Here is a 10,967-nt window from a genome sequence, read left to right on the forward strand (position 1 = left end):
GAGCCTTAGGATTATGAAAAGGGTAAAGAAGAACTTCTTTGGTAAGTTGTCTGAAAAACCCAATTTCCAAGTAAAGAAAAGAAAGGATAAATAAATAAAAAGAAATTATTTAGTACTGTTTTCTTTTTTATTTAATATAAATTAATTATGCTAGTACTTGAACCATCAGTCAGGAGATGATCATTTGAAAGCTGTTAAACCGCCCCTGACTTTGATAAACCCCTTTTAAAAAGTTTTACCTTTCAATCTCTCTTCTTTCTCTTTGAATTTCTTTTGCCCATTTTGTTTGAAATCTTCAAACAGACAAAGGCAGAGACTTCAATAGAACCCAGAAGAATCTCGTTAGAAAAGAAAAACCCAGAACGGTTATACTTTCGGAGAAAACAGAGGAAGGCAAAAATGGAAGAAGGCAACAGTAACGACAGCAAAGTAAACAATGTGGCTAGAGCCATTGTTGCAGCCCTTGATTGGAACTCTACTCCTGATGCTCGCAAAGCTGCCGTGTCTTACCTTGAATCCGTACTCTCTCTTGCTCTCTCTCTCTCTCTCTCTCTTTGTCACCTTTGGTTGTAATTACTTGTATAAAATTTGTTATTTGATGAAAGTTTTGAACTTTGATTGAGTAGATTGATTTTGAATTTGTTTAAAGCTGGAAAATTTGTGAACTTTTTTTTTTGGAATTTGATTAGTGATTAAATTCAGTTTAAAGGTTTGAGTTAAAGGGTCATTCTAATTTGCTTTGATGGACCTAATAAGTAATAACTATCTCTTGGGAATTTGATGTGCTTTGCATTTTGACAAGAATGGTCTGTTCCTTGTGTTTCTCCTACTTTGCTTTCCTCAAATGGGTTTTTTGATTTTAGGTTCAGTCACTTCCTTTCAAAAGGGCATTGATTAACTTATTTTCTGTACACAGGTTTTAAAATCTGCCTTTTGCAGTTTCTACAGACATTTCTCTTCTATTCTATGTTTTTCAGCTGCTTAGGAGTGGTAAATTTTGTATGTTATATGAAGATTGGGTTGAGTTTTGGGCTTTCAGTGATTGGGTTGTGTTTTTTATCTATAATTTTGTGCTATTGAATTTCAAGAGTGAGCCTTAATTTTACATGTGATTGAGCTTTAACTCCTTAAGGATGATTTAACTGTTTAAAAATGGTTCCCTTTTTTAACATTTCATGGTTTATTAGTCATATGGGAATATAGGACTTCAGCAAGCCAGGATGATAATGAGGTATCATGCTGGAAATTTTTAACCATGATTCAAAAGGCAATGAGTTTTGTCAAGGTTGATGTTTTCTTGTTTCTTTAAGATAGAGTTTAATTGGTTTGATTTTGTTTCCTGATTAGTAAAAGTGAGCATTAAAAATAATAAGGAGAGAAAACCTATTAAGACTGCTAAAGTTTTGCTGTGAAAAGAGCTTATGAAATGAAGCATAGGAAAGCTGTCTGCATCCCCTGCAAAGTAGCGTTAATGTTAGTCTACAAATGACTGCAGGATCATAATCTAGGGTGGTATTTCACTTTTAAATCATGACAAAAGCTTTTTCTTTTTTTTTCGCTCAGCCATGGAAAAAGATACTTACATGTGTTACTTCTTATTTCTTTAGTGACTTACCTCTCTTAAATATTTGCAGATCAAAGCAGGAGATATACGAATTTTGGCAAACACATCATTCCTTTTAGTCAAAAAAAATTGGTCTTCAGAAATTCGGTTACATGCATTTAAAATGCTACAGGTTCAAACTCATTCACTATTCTTTCCTTTCTGTTCATGCCACATCTCCAATTTGATGAAACTGATCCTGTTTGAGATTTAATCTTAGAGATGAAGGAAATAATTGTGTCAAATCTAAAAGATTCATTTGTTTGTTACCATTATGTAATGGCTTAGTAAATTATGCTGATAAATCTGTGCCTTGTCTCTATGCAGCACTTAGTTCGGTTGCGGTGGGAGGAATTTGGTCCTTTAGAACGTAAGAACTTTGCGAATGTTGCTGTTGAGTTAATGTCTGAAATTGCAGATCCTTGTGAGGAATGGGCTTTGAAAAGTCAAACAGCCGCCCTTGTCGCTGAGGTTTTAACCACATTACCCTGGATTTTATCTTATTTGTCTATGATTATCACTTTTCAGTGATATTTCTTTCTTTTTTTTTATTTTTTTATTTTGCTTTCTTACAGATGGTTAGAAGAGAAGGACTAAATCTATGGCAAGAGCTGCTTCCCTCTCTAGTTTCCCTATCTAGCCAGGGTCCTGTACAAGTAAAGCTCTTTGTAACCTACATGTAGTCATGATCTTTTTCTATTCTTGAATCATGCATTGGATGATTCTGATGATTTTGTCCCTTTTAGGCTGAGTTGGTCTCAATGATGCTTAGATGGCTTCCTGAAGATATTACTGTGCACAACGAAGATTTGGAAGGTTTTTATCTGCCTTGAGTGTGATTTTGTTTTTGTGCCAAAACTGAATAATTTCAGATTTGTAGACATCCAAGATCTCAAGATGCTGCTTTTGTTGAAACTTTAGAAGTAGAATGGATAGTTCTTTTTGCTTCCTTCTTTTCCCATTAGTTTTAATTTTGAGGGAGTAATATATGTGATGTTTTAAGATTCCTTTGTATTTGTACTGCTGTTTGCTTCTCCCACTCTGATATTAATTTTATCAATCAGGTGATCGACGTAGATTACTGTTACGTGGGCTTACTCAATCTTTGCCAGAAATTTTGCCACTACTATACACAGTATGCCTCTGTTTTTTCCTTAAACATAAGTTGCTTCTCTTAGCAGTACTTTATGATCCTTAATTCTTGGTACAGTTATTGGAAAGGCATTTTGGAGCTGTATTAAGTGAGGTGAGTAGGCAACAACTTGAAATTGCAAAACAGCATGCAGCTGCTGTAACAGCTACTCTAAATGCTGTCAATGCCTATGCCGAATGGGCTCCTTTGCCTGATCTTGCTAAATACGGCATCATTCATGGGTATGACATTCTTCTTTTCACTTCTCAAGAGATGAGATTTGAAATCATTGATGTGAATCCCTTTTTAACTCTCTCTTCTCCCAATTCTGACAGGTGTGGTTTCCTACTGTCGTCTCCTGATTTTCGTCTTCATGCTTGTGAGTTTTTCAAACTTGTCTCTCCAAGGTATGCTTTATGGTTTACATGATTAAGTTACAAAGTTTCTCTCCTGGAAGAGTACTGCATGACGTTGCAAATTCTCAATTGTGACATGCAGAAAGAGACCTGCTGATGATGCTGCTTCTGAATTTGATTCTGCAATGAATAGCATCTTTCAGATCTTGATGAATGTATCCAGAGAATTTTTAGTCAGATCTAGCTCTACAGGTGGGGCTATAGATGAAAGTGACTGTGAATTTGCAGAATATGTATGTGAAAGCATGGTGTCTTTGGGTTCCTCAAACTTGCAATGTATTGTCGGAGATAGCACTACACTCTCTCTTTATTTACTACAGGTAATGACTGTCAGAAGATTATGGCAAGGGTTTGTAAAATTCCTACTTGGTGATCTTTAATTCAACTGAAGTTGTATGTTTACAAACAGGTTTCTAAAGATGGATATATTTTAGTTTATATGCAAAGATTGTGAAGCATTTTCTTTTGTGAATTCTTTTGGCTACTTTTGTTTAATGGAAATAAAATGAGTAATAAAAAATTTCTGATTATGACCTAATTTTATCTTTCCAGATGCTGGGGTTCTTTCAACATTTTAAGCTGGCTCTTCATTATCAATCCCTGCAATTTTGGTTGGTATGTTGAAGTTTTTAAAATTGTTGTAATAGCAAAACATGAATAACAAATAGCTAACTTACAAAATTTCATGTTGGTTTGTTTTCTAGGCACTAATGAGGGATTTGATGTCAAAGCCAAAGCTTCATTCAGCTGGAGATGGTTCAGCTGTTACCAATGTGGATTCTACTTCAGCGCAGGTTGATAGTGAAAAGAGAAAGATTTTAAGTTTTCTGAATGATGATATTTGTAGTGCAATTCTGGATATATCTTTCCAACGCATGCTTAAAAAAGAAAAGCTTATGACTGGAACAGCCCTCTCTCTGGGGGTTTTGGAGTTGTGGAGTGATGATTTTGAGGGCAAGGGTGATTTTGGCCAGTACCGTTCTAGGCTGGTAACTCTATCACCTCAGATGCATTTTTTTCTAGATCTTTGATTTAGCTTCTTTTGATTTGGAAATTTAAGCATCAATGTACAATTTTTTTTTCCATTGCAGCTTGACTTAATCAAGTTTATTGCTTCAAACAAGCCCCTTGTGGCTGGTGCTAAAATTTCTGAAAGAATTATTATGATCATTAAGAACCTCTTGAATTCACCAATGCCTGCTCAGGTTTGGTTGCAAACCCTTTTCATCTCATTCCTCTCTATGATACCTTGTCTGTAGGTTGTCAGGCCTAGAAACTTCATTGTTATTATCTTTTCCAACTTTCAGGACTTAGTTGTGATGGAAAGCATGCAAGTGGCTCTGGAAAATGTTGTTAGCTCTATATTTGATGGATCAAATGAGTTTGCCGGTGGTAGTTCAGAAGTTCACCTGGCTTTGTGTAGAATATTTGAAGGTTTACTAACAATTCTTTCATTATTTATTAGACGCTCTAGGTTTATGATACCATGCCTGCTGAAAAACTCTGTTTACTGTGAATTGAAGGTTTACTTCGGGAACTTCTTTCTTTAAATTGGACTGAGCCTGCCCTTGTGGAAGTACTTGGACGCTATCTAGATGCAATGGGTCCCTTCCTCAAGTATTTCCCAGATGCAGTTGGCAGTGTCATCAATAAGCTTTTTGAGCTCCTAAATTCACTTCCTTTCGTTGTTAAGGTTCTCTTCCTATTTGTTTCTTTGTTTTGCCCTATTACTTGCAATGAGGATCAAGAATTATGCCTTTTTTACCCAACAATTTGTTTGGCAGGATCCTTCAACAAGCAGTGCACGACATGCAAGGTTGCAGATTTGTACATCATTTATTCGAATGGCCAAAGCTGCTGACAAAAGTATTCTGCCTCACATGAAGGTAGTTAATTGAAGCTTTGAAATTGCTGAAATGATGACTTAGATAATTTCAATTTGAGGAGTAGATATGGACTGCCTTCTATTGAAGCAGAATAATGTTCATGCTTAAATGAAAATGAAACTACTTACTTACCATGTGTCTAACTGCACTTTATGGTATTTCTCCTGGTACTATAATTAGGTCAATAGCTAATTTAAGAGTCCGCCATGTCATGTGAGCAGGGGAGTCATTTCAATTATGAAATAATTCGTAACCTTGTCTACTCTTTCCTTTTTTAGTTTTCATGTAAAATGAAATTTATTGGAATAAACAGGAACTTTTACAACTGAAAGATCCAGGTGCAAAGGCATTCGATTGCCTTTTCAGTCTCAGGAAAACTCCATGTGACCAGTTTGCTGTGTGTGAATATAAACGAGATTCTAGCTGCTGACTGTGGTTTCATACCAAAAGTGTTAAGGCAGAATGTACATCGAATCCCTGCCTATCATGTGGGTTGAGGTGCTCATAGTTGGGGAAGGGGTAATAGTGCAGTGTTACTAAACCTGTTAAACACCACCTCCCATTCCCACAATCCACAAGACAAAGAAGGAGAAATGAATGCCTTAAAAACTAAACTTTACAATCTTTTTATTTTTCAAGGATCTCCTGAATATTTCTTCATATGCCAAAAGCAAGCTTCAATTTTGTTTGCTGTAGGAAGGCTTTGTGAAATTCTAAATGTTCACTGTTTGTCTAGCTGTTAAATTTGAGTAGAAAAAGTCCACATAATCTCTTTAAGTAAGTATCAATTATGTGTGCTTCATAAGGAAATTTATTAGAATCCCTCACAAAGGCTTACATAATTAAAGTTTATAGCTATCATATGCATGACTGTTTCTAAGAATCAAGGCAACTTGAGTTTTAGCAGAATATTGTATTTATTTCATGATGTTTATGCAGGGTATTGCTGATACAATGGCATATTTACGAAGAGAAGGTTGTTTGCTTCGTGGTGAACATAATCTTCTAGGTGAAGCGTTTCTTGTCATGGCTTCTGCTGCTGGGTAATTACTTGCTTAAAGTGTTTCAATTGCCATGTAAAGCCAGATTTGTTTTGCTTATTATGACAAATTCCTTGAAATGGAGCAGGATTCAACAACAGCAAGAAGTTTTGGCATGGTTACTTGAACCCTTGAGCCAACAGTGGATACCAATAGAGTGGCAAAACAATTACCTGTCTGAACCGCTTGGTCTAGTTCGTTTATGCTCCGATACAGCATTTATGTGGTCACTTTTCCACACTGTGACATTTTTTGAGAAAGCACTTAAGAGGAGTGGAATGAGGAAAGGCAATTTGAACTTACAAAACAGCTCAACAGCAAGTTCTACCCCACATCCAATAGCTGCTCATCTGTCTTGGATGCTGCCTCCTCTCTTAACAGTATGCTATTATGTTTAAGAACTGACCTGGATTTTTTTAGATTTTCCTTAATAGTATTACTTCTTTAAGTGAGGACCATGTGGTTTTGAGCAAATCTTATCTAGGAGATAACACAGAAACATGCTGTTACAACTTTGTTGTTCATCTGCAGCTGCTTCGTGCTATACATTCCCTTTGGTCACCATCCATATTCCAAACATTACCTGGAGAAATTAAAGCAGCAATGAGCATGAGTGATGTGGAGCGGTCCAGTCTTCTTGGCGGTGGGAACCCCAAATTGTCAAAGGGTGCATTAACTTTCATAGATGGATCTCAGTTTGATGTGAATAAGGAAGGATATACAGAACCAAATGAAGCTGACATACGAAATTGGTTAAAGGGTATCAGAGACAGTGGGTAAGTATGGCATCTTGTACATTTCTAACTTAGGAAAGTAATTTTTCCAGTATTCTTGTATTTGTGCTCTCTCTGATGTTTCTTTTCTCTTAAAGAGTGAAAATTACTGTTTATTGCAATTAAACGAAATAGGATTTGAGAGAAAAACTGCACCATTAATGCTGACAACAAAATGGATGGAACATAAACTAAAGGATCCCTAAATGATATTTTGATCATGCCCAAAAAATAAAGCTCCATTTTTGTTAGATGTATATTTGGTATAGAAGTGTTTAGCTGTGTTATTCATGAGCTGTCTAGAGTTTAACACAGAAGCAAATATCATTTGGAAAAATAAAAAAGGAAAATTGTTTTCTAGATGCTAAATAGCTTAGTTGGTAAATTAAACAAAGGACTATGGGTCATATTTCTCCTTCACCACGGATTGGGGAGGCTCTCTCCATTTTGTAGCCCAGCTACTTGAGTGAAAAATGAACTAATATTTTCAAATGGCATACTTCACTCATCATCTGGCTCATTCAAGTGGTTTCTAATTTGGTGCTTATATGCTTTTGCATCTTCCACAATCATAGGTACAATGTATTGGGCCTATCTACTACCATTGGAGATCCATTTTTTCAATTCATGGACATTGATTCTGTTGCTTTAGCTCTAATTGAGAATATACAATCAATGAAGTTCAGACATACAAGGCAGCTTGTTCATTCTATTTTAATTCCTCTGGTTAAGTCCTGTCCTCCAGATATGTGGGAGGTCTGGCTGGAAAAGCTACTGCACCCGTTATTTGTCCACTGTCAGCGAGCTCTTAGTTGTTCATGGTCCAGTCTTTTGCATGAAGGCCGGGCGAAGGTTCCCGATAATCATGGTATTCTCACTGGGTCAGACTTGAAAGTGGAAGTAATGGAGGAAAAATTGCTTCGAGATTTAACTCGTGAGATATGTTTGCTCCTCTCTACTATGGCATCACCTGGATTAAATGCTGCCCTTCCTAATTTAGAACATTCTGGGCATTTTGGCCGTGTGGACATGTCTTCTCTGAAAGATTTGGATGCATTTGCGTCAAGCTCTATGGTTGGGTATGCCTGCTGCATTTGTTTCTTTTAGTATTGACCTGTAGCGGTGCTTTTACATCTATGATATTTATTTTGTTTTGTAAATTCTTGTTTTCTCAACATTCACATTTGTTTACAGTTTCCTTTTGAAGCACAAAAGCCTGGCAATTCCAGTATTGCAGATTTCATTAGAAGCATTCACTTGGACAGACAGTGAAGCTGTGACCAAAGTTTGTTCCTTTTCTGCTGCTGTGGTTCTTCTAGCTATATTTACAAACAATGTGGAACTCCAGGAATTTGTTTCTAGAGATCTATTTTCTGCAGTCATCCGAGGTTTGGCCCTTGAGTCAAATGCTGTTATCAGTGCTGATCTGGTTAATCTCTGTCGCGAAATATTCATATATCTCTGTGACAGAGATACGGCTCCCAGGCAGGTTAGTTTTGGCTCTAATCTTCATAAATTTTAAGTGGCTGCACTCTGATCATACATGTTCCTTCTAATGCTAATTGAAGGTTGTCTTTATTGGATTGCTACAGATTTTACTCTCCCTTCCTTCTATTAGCCCCAACGATTTACATGCCTTTGAAGAAGCCTTGGCAAAGACCGCTAGTCCTAAAGAGCAAAAGCAGCATATGAGGAGCTTGCTTTTATTAGCTAGTGGGAACAACTTAAAAGCTCTTGCTGCTCAGAAAAGTGTAAACATTATAACAAATGTTACAAGTAAGCACTCCAATTTCATCTAATTGTATTTCTTTTTCCCCTTGAATCCAAGTAAGTGTTGGTTTAAGGCTTTTTTTTCCCTTTTTAGTATTCTTTTACCTTGGATGACAAGGAACCCTTTGTGGGTGTAAATCTTGGATATGTTATATTGTTTTCTTGTTAAGTTCTATGGACATGTGCTTACTAGTTTGCTATGCTAATCCTTTCAGCGAGGCCTCGCGGTTCAGTCAATGTGCCTGAAAATAGAATCGATGAGGGGGACACCAATCACACCATAGGCTTGGCAGCAATTTTGTGATGGATTTTCAGATTTGGTGTTTGTACAGAAAGTTTAACCAGGAAAAAATAAACAGAGGAGAAAAGAACAAGAAAAAGAAAAATCTCACAGTAATACACCAAGGTAGATGGAAGCTTCTTTATTTGCTATTTAAACAGAGTTGTGCAATCAATTCATCCACCTGTTGTGGTGATCTCAAATAGAATTCCATGGCACTACTCTTCTGGTTTTGTTACCATGTATATTGTCCTAATGTTTCTTTCATCTCTTTGGCTGATTCAAATCATACTAATATTTTTTTGGTGGTGGCAATCTTTGCAAATCTGATATTCTTTGTTTTAAGTTAAGCCTGTTTTAAGCCTATGAATGCAGCCAATCATAGCAGTTTCTTTCTTGGCCATATGCTGGAAAGTAGACAGACCATCACATGATAGAAACTTTCAGTTGCCTCATTAGTGATTTTGGCACTCTGAAAGCACTTGCCATTTTTCTTAATCAGAAGTTAGGGGAAAAAACAAAGAAAAAACCTGTAATAATTGGGATGGAAGAACCCAACTACCCTAAATCTGGGTTCCTCATTTTACTAAAATTAAAGAAAAACTAGATCAAATTAGGTGGTCTTGGACCAAAAGGCCAAGAACAGAAATTGCCCCTACAGCCTCAGCAGGCCCTTTAGTTGTCTATTTTTCTTGTATGAAAGTACCCAAGGTTCACCGTTTTAGATATCTGGATGGATATGGTATCACAATTGTGTAATCAGGTAGGATTTTACTTACCAAACATGAGTGAAAAAATCAAGGCAACAGGATAAAGGATGTGGAAACTCTTTTGCCATGGGAAACGTGTCAATGGGGGAATTTTATAGCTTTAAACACTTCTTGGACATTCAAACAGGTTTGGGAATGGTAGGTGTGGGAAGAACAGCAGTTGGAGAAAGGTTAGGAATGGGGGCACATGGATCCTTCTAGTCTAAGTAAATAACTGCCTATAAAAACCTAACCCTCCCAAAGCCTTGGTAACACAATCCACTCCAAGTACATTTTCTATCTCTAACATTGTGTTGTAAGAGAGGTTGGAAGGGTCTGAGTATTTTTGTGTTCTAGGGAGAAAATGGGGCCAGGAGGACCAGGAGGACCGGGAGGGCCGCCGGGATGGGGTGGTCCTCCTCCCGGACCGGGTTTTTTCGGAGGTTTTTGTGACATTATCGGTGCTTGGTAAGTTAGTTAGGAGTTTGCATTTGAACTCAGAATGAAGTATGTTCTTAGCTGTTGTTTTCTTGTTAAAGACATTAGAAAGTATGTGGCTAAATAGTTGGGACATGAGCCATGCTCAAAGAGCAGTGTTGGAATCTTCTTTTCTTCCCAATAAAAAAAGAAGATAATATTGAAGACTAAGAATGATAGGGTTGTGTTTGTTTTGCAGTGTGAACTTCCTATGCTGCTGCTGGTTGCTTCAAGACTGTTTTGGTGGTCCCATGGGTCCACCAGGGCCTCCTGGACCACCTGGATTTGGACCTCCTCCACCATAAGCAGCCTGCTTCCTGCAATACAAAAAACATGGAGACTTTCTGTCTTTGTATTACACTGCACATCTACCTAACTATTTATATCATGTAATAATTTATTTCATTTTTAGTAGAATTAATGTTGTTGAAATATGAATAAACCTAGAGTTCTTAAACCCTTGAAAGCTACTTTTATTTCTTCCCCGCAGGAAGAAATTTATTCAAAATAGCTTAATAGTTATGACAGTTTAATTTTTATCGTGCATATGAAAAATCAAAAATTAAATAATTATAACTTATGATATACGAGATTATTTTTAATAAATTTCTACCACTGTTGATATAAAAAACCCACAAAATTAAAAAATCGATATTCTAATATATCCATATGTTAGTGGTCCTTTGTGACTTTCAAATTCCTCTCTGAATATTCTTGACATAGTGCATCACAAACAGAAATGAAAATCACATATATCGTTTTCTAGCAAATGGGGGAAACATATATATAAGCATCAAACAGATAAACACACCCAATGCTTTCAAGTTCTCTTTCTTCCCCA

At 36.6% G+C, this 10,967-nt stretch overlaps 1 protein-coding gene and 1 long non-coding RNA gene across 2 annotated transcripts; both read left to right on the top strand.

The window, feature by feature from the left end:
• The first annotated feature begins 149 nt into the window (after window positions 1–149).
• LOC18600278 (ARM repeat superfamily protein) lies at window positions 150–9,245 on the top strand. The gene is made up of 22 exons (XM_018121385.2): window positions 150–519; window positions 1,635–1,736; window positions 1,931–2,074; window positions 2,179–2,259; window positions 2,350–2,419; window positions 2,668–2,738; window positions 2,814–2,977; window positions 3,071–3,142; window positions 3,234–3,471; window positions 3,704–3,766; window positions 3,856–4,140; window positions 4,243–4,356; window positions 4,459–4,585; window positions 4,675–4,844; window positions 4,936–5,037; window positions 5,977–6,080; window positions 6,166–6,457; window positions 6,609–6,853; window positions 7,426–7,929; window positions 8,045–8,339; window positions 8,443–8,626; window positions 8,836–9,245. Exons 1-22 carry the CDS (start codon window positions 400–402, stop codon window positions 8,922–8,924), a joined length of 3,636 nt encoding a protein of 1,211 aa, XP_017976874.2. The 5' UTR covers window positions 150–399; the 3' UTR covers window positions 8,925–9,245.
• A 429-nt stretch (window positions 9,246–9,674) lies between these two features.
• Window positions 9,675–10,583, top strand: LOC108662066 (uncharacterized). Its single transcript, XR_001927848.2, has 2 exons — window positions 9,675–10,117; window positions 10,326–10,583. It is a non-coding gene; the product is annotated as an uncharacterized LOC108662066 (long non-coding RNA).
• Window positions 10,584–10,967: the final 384 nt, after the last annotated feature.

The sequence above is a fragment of the Theobroma cacao genome, chromosome 5 (assembly GCF_053813885.1).
Source record: "Theobroma cacao isolate CCN51 chromosome 5, ASM5381388v1, whole genome shotgun sequence".
In the NCBI taxonomy this organism is placed as follows: Eukaryota; Viridiplantae; Streptophyta; class Magnoliopsida; order Malvales; family Malvaceae; genus Theobroma; species Theobroma cacao.

Bases quoted from the DNA above. Each gene is read 5' to 3' on its own strand.
- LOC18600278 (XM_018121385.2), top strand. From the start codon at position 400: ATGGAAGAAGGCAACAGTAACGACAGCAAAGTAAACAATGTGGCTAGA. The intron at 520-1,634 runs GTACTCTCTCTT...AAATATTTGCAG, and splicing joins CCGTGTCTTACCTTGAATCC to ATCAAAGCAGGAGATATACG. The intron at 4,586-4,674 runs GTTTACTAACAA...TGTGAATTGAAG, and splicing joins TTTGTGTAGAATATTTGAAG to GTTTACTTCGGGAACTTCTT.